The sequence below is a fragment of the Limulus polyphemus genome, unplaced genomic scaffold (genome assembly GCF_000517525.1).
Source record: "Limulus polyphemus unplaced genomic scaffold, Limulus_polyphemus-2.1.2 Scaffold168, whole genome shotgun sequence".
NCBI classification, from domain to species: Eukaryota; Metazoa; Arthropoda; class Merostomata; order Xiphosura; family Limulidae; genus Limulus; species Limulus polyphemus.
The window spans coordinates 605,305-621,068 of NW_013665778.1; the positions used below are offsets into that span (position 1 = coordinate 605,305).

The window sequence follows — 15,764 nt, forward strand, 5'->3', positions numbered from 1 at the left end:
TTAAACCTTATTTTTAATAAGCAATTCTGAAAAATATTTGGGGGTGCTTAACTTTTTTCCAGGTGTATATATCTTTCGAATATCATAAACAGTTAAAACTACACAGTCATATTGTTTGATTTCACTTTGCATCCTTTACTTCTGTTGGACATGCTTGACTTTTTCTCTCCAAAATATTGTTTGATTAGTATTATTGGACACAAAAAATAACTTTATATTAAATATACTAGCTGGTAGTACCCGGTAAAGAAGCAAATATTGTATAAAGGACAATGCTAGAAAATATTAACCTCTCTGCTTTCTTATTCTGCTTTGTGGAAGGTGATAATTGACCCATTTAACCGATTAAGTATTGTGTTTTTAAATTCAAAGCCAAAAGTCTATAAAAACTGAAAATGTTCCCTGTTTCAGAGTGTTTCATATCTTCATTCAAAGGCAAAAATCTTAAAACAAAATAACCCGTCTACACCGCCGGACAGTGTCCAGCTACTATGCAAAAATCACTATAATCGAGCCAACCAACTCTAGGTGAAACAAACCAAAAGCGTACTTAAAAAGTGGAAATGTGCCCTATTTCACGGTCTCTTTTACCCCTCCTTCTTGGGCAAAAGCCCTAAAATAAAGTAGCCCTTGCACACGGTCGCACAGTTTCTTGTTTCTATACAAAAGAAAACAAACCGTAAAATAAAATAACCCATGCTAACACACAAACACACATATAATGTAATGGATCATCTTTATAGTAAGATTGTATACAATATCTTATGACTTTACAAAATGATGCTTGAAAAATTTTTAGATTATGTTTTAAGTCTAATCACTGTTCAGTTATATGAAAATAAAAAAATGCTTTGTGGAAATCATTATTCATAGCTTCAGCGCTTAATTTCATTTAGTCACAGTTTAATGAACCTGGTAGGTCAGCATTAAGTTTACGAAATTGCAACACTAAAATCGAGGGTTCGATTCCCATGTTGAACAGAGCGCAGATAGCCCGTTATGTAGCAGTGTGCCGAAACAAACAAATTAAAGGACACGACACCCTTGTTCAAATACTCTTCTGTGAGCGATTCTTTAAATGCAAAGCAAGTGTTAACAGAAAGGGTGTTGTCTTTCACCTTATATTGTAAATAGTTGTTTGATAACAGTTGATACTTATAAAGAGCTACTCTTCAGCTGGTTTTGCTCTGAATACTATTACCTAATAAAGATTGGTTTGTATTTCTTGTACAAAAATAGATTTAATAAATGTTAGAATAACTTATTTTTCAAGATTGTAATCCATAAAACATTTGTATAAAAGTCAGTATTTCAATAAAAACTTATTCGGTGGATCTGAAGCATCTTTTTCAACCCCACGATTAATTGTCTTTGTGTAGCAGGAATTTTATTTGGCAAAACACTTTAACAAAGGCGATGTTTGAGTTATATTCCTCTAACTGTAAAGGTAGGGCTTGTATGATTTACATTTTGTTAGTTTTTATGTATAAAAATTTGTTTTATGCTTATCCAAAGCAACAGACTGATTCCTCCTTCGGCTTTACATTATGACTGAGAAAGTAAGAAACTTTAACATTACACATTGTTATTTATTCCACAATATTTCTTCGGTATGCGTATGCATCCAGTATCAGCTTTTTAGTATAAATTGTTCAACCGCCTTTTAGGAACAATGCAGAAAATGCACAGAATTAAACAGAAGTAGCTGTTTTCTTATTTTATATAAATATGTCTACATGTCATTCTAGTGCTGGTCGTATATGTTTTCTATTGTTTTCAACGTTATTTATCATAAATAATCGAAATACTGAAACCTAAAGAAATAAGTAATATTTTTCCAGTATCGCAATATTTGATTTCTAGAATATACGTACATTTAACAAATACATTCTACTTGACAAAATATTTTCATTAATAATTAGAAGAATATTTGTTTCCAAATAAAGAAATACATTATCTGGAATTGATCATTCTACGTATTGTTCTGATATATCATGAGATTTACGTAAACTAGAAGTCAGAAAATGTCTTACTATTCTAAATATTGATGAATAAAGAAGGAACACGACATTTCACTGAGTTAACCTTTTCAAGTGTCAAGGTGTTCACACTTGAAAACGGCGAATTAATTGCATGAATCGTTGTGTTTCTTTATTTATAAATTTTTTGAGAATATTAAAACATTGTTAATAAAGTAAATGTAAAATAAACGTTTGTGAACTTTACTAACTATAGTTATTTGAAATGTCTTTCAAAGTTATACGGATCATCTTTGATTAGCGAAGAGTTTAATTTATAGAATTTTCACAAGCAGTTGCCCGAAATTATTGTATAAGGGAAAAGTAGATAAAATAAAGTTTATTTTAGTAATACAAGGAATAGATTAAACAGCATTTTTTTAGCAGTACAAGAAGTAACTGCGGTTGAAGTTATTTACTGTGAAAATAACATCAGACATGAAACGTATTTCATGATGTAGCTGGAAATGTCATGTCCTGTTTCTTGTATTAATGCTTTACCAAAGACTTTAACACTTTGGGTTATTTGTAGTATTATCAAAAGATAAAAAGTATTGCCTTAAAAAATTCCATACAATTTTTTTAGTATTAAAAAAATGAATGTTAAGCTCTTAAAGATAATTTAAAACGTTTATTAGTATATTTATATTTGTTTTATTAGTGATGTTGACAGTCTTTCTCTTATTTGTTATTAGCAGCTTCTGGATGTTAAATATGGCGCCTTCTCACAACCTCAGTTCTCCCATACCAACTTTACCTTCTCAAGTAAACAGATGGGAAGTTTGAGATCAAATAAAAGTAAAGAACACTTTAATCCTATATATGAAGAGGTTTCAGGAGGTTCAGAAGAGAAGGGCGACACTCGTAGTGGTGATTCAGACATTGAGGACAGTGAAACGGAAGCTCGAGTAATTGGAAGTGAAGACGAATTTGCAGAAGACGAGCTGAGCCTTGCAGAGTTCCCTAAAGAAGCAGCTCTTGTGGACTCAACAACTAGTAGTCTCCGAGGTTCCACTGGAGGTGACTTGTGTCCAGACGTGGCTTCTGGGTCCAGTGAAGGCGCACTTACTGACATCTCTGATTCGCGAGAACTACGTGGACTTTTTCGTGGAAATAAGGGCGGATCTTTAACTCATAAAAATGTCGGTCAGTCTTCAGAACGTATTCGAAACAAACATGGTAATGGAAGGAGTCAACCCAAGCATCATTATTATTTAGATAAGAACATGAGAGGTAAAGATCAATCTTATCCTACTTTACAAAGGGGAGGTGACGCCCCTATTCCACAAAACAATATAAATTCTGCCACCCACCTTGACAAACCTGGCATATCATCCAATATTAAAGTTTCTTCACATGAACCTGAATACCTACTCAGTGGCCACAGAGAAATATACTCTGATCATCCAAATGAAAGACGGTCTCATAAGCGTCATACAGACTCCCCTGCTCCTCTTCCTAATCCATTTGGCCAGGATAGTGAACAGGCATCGGTGATGTACAGTCCAACCTCTGGATCTAAGGCTGGAGGACTACCGGGAGCTGTTCTTTCTGAACTCAATCAGAGAATTAGTGATCCTAATAAAAGACCAGGATTAAATTCTGATAGTCAGTCTCGTAAGAGTCCCATGCCTAGTAAACAGCGATCAATTGCCCCTGTCGAGTTAGAAACTTTTCGAGCAAAACCAGGGCTTAGATCCATACCTAACCCTCAGAAGGACAATATATACGCATCAATAGACGAAGAAGAGCCTTATACCAATGATGGCAACTGCCAACACACTAGTCGGAACCCGGGAGAATCCAGACACAGCTTAAGCAGACGGGGAGTGCCAAAGGGCTGGAATAAAGCCTTAACCAGCCAATACATTCCACCCATTCACAATACCGAAGAACAAGAATCATATGGTAATATTAGGCCTGTGAACGATTCCAGAACAATAGGGACATGACTGCTTATAAGTGTTTATTCTTTATTGAAAATTTAGTCGAATATATTTTGATCACGCCAGGCAATGTGGTGAAGCACACAACTACTGTTTGCAGGATAACAGCTTGTCCTGGTTTGTGGTTTGTTCTGGTCCCTTGTAGCTTCTTCTTATTAGCTAGAAGTACTTGTTGGTTGAAGGTTCTCATGCCATCCTTCATGTGGCGCGAAACAAAATAAAGTAAATTCTGGTTGTGAAGATAAAATTTAATTGACTGCTCATCGTAAATATTGTAACTATAAAAATCTTTTATGCTGCTCTAATGTGTATAAATAATTGGTATAAATATCAAACGGAAAGAACGTTTTGCTTTTGAGCTGAAATTAAATCCTATTGTAGCTTCTGCCTAGGTAACAAGTAAAATATGTATGGTGTGTATAGTCAACACTGTGATAATGTGCGTGTAAGCTGTTTCCCAGATCTTGAAGTTTTTTTTTCTTCTGCTACTTAGGGCTCATGGGCCAACCTTTGTAAATAAACGTATGCATTTCTAAGGCTCCAGACAAAGAAGCCAAGAAACAATCCAGTTTTATTTCTCTTGAAAATGTACCCCCATTCTATTACTACTTAATGCTCAAAATCTATAACATGTCGTAATATATAAAAAACCTCTCCTTCCTAAATAAACAAGGTGTCTCATCTCTATATAAGTATGTAAGTTTTTAAACGAAATTTGGACTGGATTAAAGATGTTTATTTTTTTTCCCAAAATGTTAATAAGAAATTAGAAGTGTTCAACATTAATATCCAGGATTTGTTTAAAAAAGAAAGATGGTCTTTACACATCTTCTCTGCTTTCTCACTTTGAAATAGTGAAAAATGATTATAAACCAAATAAAAATATTATTGCAGATATAATCAACATATCTTGCTGTAGAATATCTTTTAGGCTTGTAATTGTTTGAAATCTTTGCGGTGCAAGTTGTTTTGCATTTTTTTCATTAATGGAGAAGTGAAACGAGAAGGGGCATTGGTAAGGACGATCTTTACTTCTCTAAATTTTTAAGGAGAGAAAGGGAAGACTAAAATGAAATTCAAAGATAATTCTCAGAAATTTAAATTCTTAGATATAAGTAATAGTTCTATTACCCGTTAATATTCGAATAAGAATGATACAAAATGATAATACGATAGGAAGTACTGCAGTACAGTTCCACGTGTAAAGAAAATTGATATATTTGAAACCATATTTGAAATACAGTTGAAAGTTTTAAGTGTTAGACAATGCTAATTATTATTGTTTCCGTTATGTTTTTTGTTATTATTTGTTTTAAGACCTTCTTTGGGTTTTAAACTTTTTCGGCTACTCCAAAACATTAAGACCAAGCAGAATCTAAGAAAATATTTTGTTTTATTGTTATTATTAGTTTTAGAAGTTTCTGTGCAAAATAATTTTCGGAGGACATTTTGTATACTTGTAGATACTCATAACAAAAAATCAAGAATTATGAATTCATTCAGAATTGATATTAATGATTGAAAGAACTTTCAAAACGTTAATTTTTTCTTTTTCTGGACTGATTAAAAGTAGACAAAAATCGTCATGGAAGTGTTGTATTTTATCTATCACTCTTCGTCGTATTTTCCAATAGGAAAAAATTGTTATATGTAAGCCTAAAACGCATAATAATTTCTAGAAGAACAAAATAGCAGAGTGAGAGATATGATAACCTGAGCTCATGATGTTATTTAACGTTAATATCAAATATACAAAGTTGCTGATAGAACACCACCTAGCGATGAAGTGTGTATTTTGTTATCAGCAACGTTGTTCCTATGTTTCAAATAAATCTGAAGACTCATATTTATCCCTACTTTTCTTAAATTTCCAGAATGAATGAGATGAATAATAAAAAAAAAATAATAACAGCAGCACTACTGAGTGAATTATTTCCAACTTAAACAGTTGACGATAGGAACATATTTGTTATGTTTTGTACTAATTAATGGCTCCAATTGAAGTTAACGTGTCTATAAAAAATCTGAGGAATATAGGCACGATAAACGCCTTTATAAACATCATTAACACTCATAAACTACAGCATAATTTTAAAGAACTTTCTAACACTCAGTCGCTCACAAGAGGTGCACCTGCTTTACAGAATCTAAACAATTAAAAAGGTTTCTAGTTTTACACTAGGTTACGTTCTATAGCAAGCAGACTGACATCAAACAAATGAGTTATTCATTTATAATTGATATTAGGCCTAGCGTATTTAAGAGCAGTCACACACACATTACTTAACTAAAAAAGCAGGTTAAAAAACACGTTGCGAGATGTGGGATAAATATGCTACTGTACAACATAATTGCGTAGTTCTTTACTTATACACTTTAACATCATTAAGATAATCACATTTGACTGTAATCAGGCTGCATTAATTAATTATGTTACTTTATTTATTAAAGTGAAGTACACAAATAATTCTTTAAATAGTTTCAACTTGAGCTTATAAATCTTTTCAAGCTTAAAGAACTATTTACGAATGGTTTCCAAATTTTAATATTGTCCTCAATATTTGCCCCAGGACTGTAAATGTTAAAAATATCTTTGTTATTAAATATTGGAATGGTTTCGTACAAAAGTGAAAATATATATTTATAGTGATGCTATCTGCGTAAGGGATTTTCGAACAATAATGGATGAACATTTGTTAATACTGATCTATACTTCTTGGACATTGCATGTTCCATCCTCATATTTTACAGTTTTGGCCCGGGCGTGACGTATTGGTTAGTGAATCGGACCGTGAATACGAGGGTCCAATGTTCGCGTCCCATCATCACACACACACACACACACAAAATTGCTCTCCACAATTTAGGGCCGCGGATGCATTCTAAATGGCGATTAGAGAAACCCGAAAGTGGGATGTAAGTATTTTTCAGTAGCTGTCTCCTCTCAAGTATATCGGTTCAAAACTAAGGTTAGCTAGTAGCTCTAGCCCCTTGTAGTTTTTTATCGACTATCCGAAACAACAATCAAAACTTGTAAAAATAGAAAGGAAACAAAATGGCAGAAACCGCCATCTGTCATTGAATTTTCTAGTCACTATTAATAAAAACCGAATTGTATGATTACCCGTCGTTTGTTTTTTATGAACTCTTGAATAAGAAAAAGCCAAGACCGGTATGTAATTCGCTGATAAATATTAATAGGATTGCTACTATGTAAATTTCTAAAATTATTTTTCTTCGAAACCTCAAAATGTTTGGTGTACATTATAAAATTTTATATGACGTTCCAAATGAGACACAGGAGCTAATTTATTTATTTGAACTTTATAAAATAGCAAAAGATGTTAATTCTTATTAATAAGGTACGTTGGGTTGGATTTGCAACCAGTATTATCATACAATAATCACCATTAGAGAGCTCTTAAAAATATTTCCAACTTTGAAATACATTTAGAAACGAAAAAGAAAAAAACAACAACTTTGAATGAGTTTAACTTCTGTAGCTTGAAATTGGGATATTTGATTATACATGTATGAGAAAAATGCAGAAAAGTGTATATTTGAAATGAAGTTTAAGAAAACATTCTTATTTTCTCCACTAGGGGCGCAATAGTATCAAGAGGGCTAAAAAATGACTGTTTTCTCTTTTAAATTGTTGTCTGTTGAGCGTATGTTAACAAAAATTTGGTAAACCGGTCTATTTTTCTGTAGACTAGAAAGAAATGCTGTGGAATGGTAGGTATTCTGTTCTCAAGGGCCATTACAGTTACGACACTCTTGAAAATTAGACCTTTTTTTAAACGTGCATTAAAGCATACAGAATCTGCAATTTCTTTGTTTGTTTATTTATTTGCCTTTTTTTTCCATTTACGCATGTCTCATCATAAACCACTTGTTTATAGCGTTTATGGTTTGGTTTTCTTATGTGAATGTCGCAATATTTTTTACAAGCTTCTGCTATGGAAAAGCGTTACTGATGTAGAACTTTTTAAAAATATGTTGATGACGACTTGCAGGGACAGTATTTCCCCAGAATTAAGATGTTTTCGACACTTCAAAAATTCAAGTGAGAAAGATTTTTTGTGTGCGCGTGTGTAAAATACTCGAAGTGCGCATAACATTATTGTATGGTAAACATACTTTTTATAATTTCACTTTTATCCGTTATTAACTCATTCATGTATCTTTTCCCAAATAGAAATTTCATAACACGTTGATGAAAAATATATATATAAGGTCATGTCATCATATTCCCCTATGGCTCGGCAATAAGCTTGTGGAGTTATAATACTAAAAATCGGGATTCAATGCTCGAAGTTGGAACAAACGCAGATAGCCTATTATGTAGTTCTGCGCCTAAGAAAACACTTTACTATATAATCTTCTAATAACGAAGGGCCATACGTTGCCTAATGGTTAAAATACCGAGCTGTGGATCCAAGGGTCCGTGGAAAACAACTGCGTTCTGTACGTTGGGGCCGTGGGTACGTTGCGTTATATGATTGACAGTCAGATCCCACTATTTATTTGAGTATCCTTAGAGTTGAAGGTGGGTACTATTGACTAGCTCCCTTGTCTTTAGTCTATCAGTTTAGAATTAGGGACGATTGGTGCAGATAGATAGCTCTTGTGTAGCCTTGCACGAATATCCGAAAACAAACAAAACTTCCATTTCTGTACAAATTAGTTTCGGTTTTTGAGATACATTAGTTTTCGATTATTGGTTTTCGATGAGAACTCTATTACGCATGTCATAGCAATGCCAATAAAAATGACCTGTGCCTTTTCAAATAACAAAGTATTCATAGTAATTTAGAGCGCAGATGGAGCTATAGAAACACTCCACTTTATTGCCAAGTCTATGCTAATATTACGAAATACTAATAAAAATAAGATGTTTCAGGAAGGAGCCTAGTTGCTGGAAAGATGAAATAAAAGGAAAAAGCAGCAACGAATTTTCAGAGGTTAAAATGGGAGACCCGGATGTATTTGGTTAAAGAGAGAGAGTAATAAATGAAACTTCTTCAGTTTTGTAAGTTTGAGTTTCGTGTCGTTGTGGGTGTTTGTTATTTTACCCTTGCGAAGCTACACAATACGCTATATGCATTTTATCCACCGTTGAGAATCGAACCCCAAATTTTAAAGCTGTAAGTCCGTAAACGTAGTGTTGACCCACCAGGGGAGTTTAGTTTCGGGGTTTTATATAGAAATATACTTGTATACAGAAATATTAACTACTACTTAGTTTTGAATGATTTATAGGAAGAACCTGTTAAACTATAATGTTATTTGTTTATTAATGGATATGTTTATATTTATCCTAATTTTTGTTTTCCTTACTTAGCAATTGTTGATTTTTTTTCCATTCTAATTTTGTGACGTATTAGCATTCTGATAATGTAGCACGTGACAGTTTGAACTGTTGTGTGATTCTATTCAAAGCTTACCATTTGGTGATGCTAAGTGAACCTAGCTAAGCATAGTGTTTTAAAAAGAAAAGAAATATGTTTTTTAAACATATTTCTTTATCCATAATTAAATAGTTTCTTAGTTTTGTATCTATGATAGAGTAACTAAGCCTAATGTTTCTTCTTCATCGGAATTCGGTCCACGTTTTGGACCAGATATGGTAAGGTTCAGCGTTGACCTCTTCCACCCTGTTAGGAATTGTTATTTTGTTTGCACTCTTACTGAATCCTATGGAATAATCCTTGTTACGTTGGTGCAGTACTCACAGTATGTTAAATTGTGTCCGTTGTCCCTATGTTCAATTAACATACCCATTTCGTACCATGTCTAATTCCAGATTAACTGAATAAATAAACGGAACTAAGAAATTAGCTGTCACCCTTATAAATTGTGGGTGTGTTAAATAACTTGGAATATTATGTGGTATCGCACATATTCAAGTCCAACTCGCCAGCTCCGAAATCCAGAGCCTTACCACAAGACCAAACCTTACCCCCTTAGTTTGGATAATATTCATAACTGAATGCGATTTTTAGGGAGCATTACAATTAGATGGATCATGTTTGAATAATAAGCATTTTTCGTAAGTTGAAGTATTTAAAGAACAAGCTTACTGAATAAAACAGAGCTTATTATTAATTTAAGTAGGTCTTAAGGTGAAACTGGGAAAACTTACTATTTTCATGTTCAGCTGGAGGTTATTACGTATTTTACTACTTGATGTTCGAAGAAAAATATAAAACTTTTACAAAAATAAAATGAAACTGTTATTATGTGATACAAATAACTGCGTATCAAATATCTGTATGCATCTAGTAACTTATTTATTGAACATTTACAGGCAATCGTAAATTTGTACTTTTATATACGTGACTTCATCACATTTATTTAACCCTCAATTTAAAAAATAGGAGGGTAGTAATTTCTTTTAACTATTTTATTCACCAAAACTATACATACTGAAAAGTATGAACACTTTATCTATAAATTTCACTGAAATGATGAACAAGATAACGTAATCTAAATAATAGCCGTAACTGCCAATTAAAGCACACAAATACTTTTAAATGATTAATTTATGACATTCATTATTAAATAATATTTTAAATGGCTAAATAATGATCCCAGCCAAGGAAACGCATTAAATGTTAAGTAGTAATCACAACTGTTAAGTAAAATTTTTAATAGCAACTTTTCTCAAATACATAGTAATGCTTTCTAGTGACATTCTCAAACGTTAAACAGCGTTATAAAGTGTTAAGTCGTGTTATTAATTTCCAAATAATACATTCAAAAGTTAAGAAATGTTCCCTATTTTAAGTAACGCTTTCAATTAGCAGATAATGTTCTAATTTTCTAAGCAATGTTATTAGATGCCAAAAATGTTCTCAATTTCTAAATCATGTTCCCAAGTGTTAAATAGTGACCTGAAATGGTAAGCATTACTAACTAATTTTGTTGAGGTGTCAAGTGCTATTAATTAATATTTTCAAGAGGTTAATAGTTATCTCAAGTGGAAGTAGCGCTAACTAATGTTTAAAAAGAGGTTAAATATTGCTAACTAATATTTTCAAAGGGCCAGGTAATGATCTCAAGCTGTAAACATTACCAAATAATGTTTTCTGAGTGCTAAGTAGTGATCTCAAGTGGGTTGTGTTAAATATTGTCAACTAATTTTTTAAGGAGCTAAGTAGTGATTTCAAGTGTCAGTTAATATAATTAAAATAGTAGGGCATTCCAATTTTTACAAGTTTAATACGTAAAGACTTTTTCCCATTTATGATGTTTCTTATATCATGATATGTAAAAAACTTTGGGACATGTTATTACCATTCGTACTGGTAAGAACAAATCCTTGAATAACTTTGAAATTTGAGTGTACGACAGGCTGACATTAGGCAGTAAAATCTGGTACTGGAAGAAGCATAGAGATCCACAAGTGGAAATTAATGTCAAGCTAATTTCTAACGATGCGTGACGTGGCAACAAAATTTTGCTTAAATTTATCACAAATATCCAATGTTTTCATACATACATCTTATTGAAACAGTATCAAATGGATGAAATACAAATGTTTTATAGTCAGACAACCTTTACCTTGTGATGAATTTATGTCAAATTTCGTAACCTGTTAACAGTAGCATGAAATCGAGCTTTGTATCTTTACACAGAGGTATTCAGGAACATGTGATCTAAATTGTATTTATTATAAGAAAACATTAAATCAAACGACAGAAATGAGTTATATAGCATTTTTTTCACTTAATACATTGTCATTTCTGACAAAGTTTCTAAACTTTCAATAGCCTGTTCTCTCCAGTTCAAACTGAAAACTAACGTTAATTTACCACAACATTATAAGTCATAAATAACGACCAGAAAGATAGGTGTTAAATAAAAACATAAGAATGTTACTACAACAAAAAGGTTTTGTGCGTGATTAATAAAAAAAAACACACTGACAATGCACAAAAGCACTTTAAAGAAGAGGTGTTATAATGTTAGATATTCTATTGTACTCTTCGGGCCTAAGTGACAGAAGAAAAATAATACTGCTACCGATTAGATCACGAATAATTTTAAAAAAGACGTGTCTCTTTGTAAGTTTGTTTAAGAAATTATGTTATAAGTTGCTGTTGAAGAGAGGAAAAGCAAATCTACAATTTTATTTTATATAACCTGGTACCTTTGGCATTTAAACCTAACATCTAAATATCATCGACATGTCATGTGAGTTACGAGAATTGAAGTTGTTGCTTTTAGAGTTTTAAGATAATATGATAGCTGTGAAAGAACCAGAAACTTTCAAATAACAAACAAACCTGTATTTAGCTATAGTCTGGTAAAGTCTGAAAATACAAAAAATATCCAAATAAAAAAATCATCTAACCGGAACATTTCAATTTTTTTTCTTTTTCACACTATTTTTAACCATTTTCATATTTGTTGTATATGTTATAAGCTAATCCTTAAACAGTTAAAACTTCAAAATGAAGTAAGGAGGAGTGTTGTCAAAACATTCCATTCACATTCCTAAAGTTTCACATAGACAGATGGGTATCATTATTTATTAAAATGCCTATTACGCTGTTTCTGGAAAATTGAACCATTCTAACAGCTTCATGTAGCAACTATAAGTAATAATATGTCTTATTAGAAGCTAAAGATTTCAAAAACACTTGTAAAATTTAGATAATCGATCCAAGAATCCTACATACTGATAACGATTTATGACTAACAGTATCTAGATAAAGAGTTTGGTATCTCTTATCTTTCCTTTTTCGTTGACTTACATAGAGTAATATCAACTTTGGTGTAAAATCTGTATCCATGGGAGTGGGTAATCGTCCTTAGAACCTTATTGCTTATCAACACCTACTAAAACAATGTTTTACTTTTTTACAATATTATCGAAAGTTAAAAGATATACAAATTACAAAATGATATCAGCTATTTTAGGCACTCGAGGATACCAGTTGTAACAATAAAGCTATTGGCAGAGTGATTAGTTATTCAAAACCAGGGTTTGGTTGACAGAATAAATGTAATAACTTTCCTTATGTTTTTAGAAAATAACGTCAGCAGCATTCCTAGCTTTTTTCTATTTATCCTTGGAACAGGAAACAAAAATAAGAATGATTTCCTATTCTGTGTTAAACTGAGCGAGTTCTGACGTTTAAAATGTTACTAATATTTAATTAGTTCTAATTGTTATTTCACAACAAATTCTGATATTTGTAAAACTCATATATAGATAATTGATATGTGACAGGTTTTGAACTGGATTCTTTTCGAATTGCCATTTGACTAGAGAAGAGCTCTATTCATTGGGGATATAAAAAGTAAACAGAGTGTAACCATTTGCCTGTGCGTATATTCTGTAATTTAACAAAACGACTTGTTGAGATTCACGTTTTCAAAAAAAAACAAAAACACAATTCTGCTTATGTTAACCTGCTGAACTTAAAGGAAGTAAAAGTTCTGATGTATTCATAAGGCCACACATCAACTGGAAGAGTAAGTCGTAATAGAACACAAAACCAGTTTCTTAACACACTAAACGTAAGGTAAAGATCCGAACAATAAAACAACGAAAAACAATTTACTGAAATAGATTCCGTTATGAACAATTCTTGTTTGATCGGAAAAAATATTTTAATATTGCTACCTATAGACCAAAATATTAAACTCAAATTATTAAGAAAATATATATATATATATTATATTATAGAAAAAAACTAACATCTTTCAAAAGTGACGGTGAAAAATAATACAAATGGCCAAATCTTACCATAATACGCCTTGGTACTGTCCATCTGTTGAAAATAAATTTTAAAAGTATGATACTTTATAATTTCTGAATTTGTGGTAGGAGAACCAGAATACCAAAACCTACTTTTTCACTGGTGCTTTAAAACTATAGAGTTGTAATGCTCATGCTTCTTCATTTGGAGATTAATCTTTTGACACCACTCTTCACAGGTGGGAGACATTCTAATTAGTACAGTCGTTCACGTACTTCCTTCTTAATATTTTCAACATCAAGATTTCCAGCTGTGGTGAGGTATCAGGAAAACAAAGTACTTCTGGTACTACTAACTGCAATTATTTTATAAGACACTATTCAAAGAGCTTAAGAAAATCTTACAGTGAGCAATAAATATCATTTTTTTAGGACTGTACAATTACTGTTTCACAGTTAATCTCTTTTTAAAGGGTTCAACATTAGCGTTCCTAACCTGAACAATACAGTATGTAGTTGGTTATTACTTTATCTCACACAAAAGTTTCTAATATTGTTAAATCGATAGCAGAAAAAACTGTCAAATGACAAGAAAATTACTATTATATATAGACACACACACGCAACCAACTGGAGGGGGTCTTTATTGTACACGGGCAAATTTCCATATTTTAGTTCTATTATCAGCGTGATTTCAGATTGTTTTGAGTTGGAACTTATTTCAACATTATATAATACAGTTTGAACATAATGATCATAGCGGATTGTTGTGTAATGATCTTGGAAGATTCGTTATTTATTAGGCAGAAATGCACTGTTATGATACGTGCATGATCGTCTACAACATTCAGATACGCTCTGGATGTCATTCGCTTTTCTAAGTGAATCGATCTTTGCCTCCAGAATGTGTTCCACATTATTATACTATTTGTAGAAGATACATTGTTTGAATAGTGCCTATTTTTCTCTATTGTTAGTACAGAAAAAAATGAAACGCGAATGATCAGCTCACATCACATGCTTCAGGTATCTCTAGCTCTCAGAATTATGCTCTATGCACCATTGAAGCCCTGCACTTCTGATGCATCTGAGATAAAAAGTGTTCTGGTTGGTCGACTACCATGTGACAGTGGTTTTAACGTCCTTTAGATAGTACGGTTGGAAATAGCCAAATTCTGACCACTGTTGAGTCTATTGGTTATTTTTAATTGTTGAACTTTACAAGCTTACTCAATTATTTTATTTCATGTTCAGTCACCAGCGATTTGAGGCCGAAGCTTTTCCTACTGGAAGATATGTCCTACTTCATTTGTTATTGTTGATGGATATCTTTTAATAACCGGTCAAAACAAAGAGCTTTGACAATAATATTTCTGTCAAACAGGCACTTTCAGAAAAATTCATGCTCCTACCTAGTAGAAGTAACCTTGATATAACTACTTCTTTGCATTTTTTTGTATTCAAGCAATCTCCTGGTGCATCTAACGATCAGTGTACTTTGCATATAAATGTAAATAGAGAATTGAGTAAATGTGTGTGTTTGTAGGGAGGAGGCGGTGCCAAGAAATTGGCCAGTCGTTGTATGATTAATTGTCAAAAACTACTTCCAACCAATGGTTATCATATTATTAGATAATCTATCCATTTCAATGCAAGGTTAAGCAACGCTAAAAAGAAAAAGAAAACTGAGGTTTTTGTTAAACAGTTAAAGCCATTAAAGTCGATCATATTCTTTGTGGCTCCTGTATTGTGTGGTATGGATGTAAAATCATATTCCATATGGTTCATATATTGTATGGTATGGATGTAAGCTTATATTCCTTATGTTACGTATTACAATTTTGAATGGTCTAAAACCGAACTAAATGATAATGCTGATATATCTCCAATTATTATATTTGCCAACAAGACTGATAAACAGAGTTTTCTTTTTTTTTATATACAAATATGTTTTAATACACAAAGAATAATACAATTTACTATAACAGTTATTACAAACAATGATTTATATACAAAGTTTTACAAACTTACAAGCAATATAAATTCTTTTTTCTAGTCTGGAACTTCCTTGATGTCTTATCGAGGGTT

General features: G+C 32.1%; 1 protein-coding gene across 3 annotated transcripts in view; it reads left to right on the forward strand.

The window, feature by feature from the left end:
* The window catches only part of LOC111084913, an 86,372-nt gene extending 80,515 nt beyond the window's left edge, over positions 1–5,857 (forward strand). For 2 of the 3 annotated variants that reach the window (XM_022381486.1, XM_022381487.1), the window contains one exon: positions 2,714–5,857. In XM_022381486.1, coding sequence (XP_022237194.1) covers positions 2,714–3,970 — 1,257 coding nt within the window. In that variant the 3' untranslated portion in view covers positions 3,971–5,857. The remainder of the gene's footprint in view (positions 1–2,713) is intronic. The other variant, XM_022381488.1, reaches the window with a different exon arrangement.
* The last annotated feature ends 9,907 nt before the right edge of the window (positions 5,858–15,764 follow it).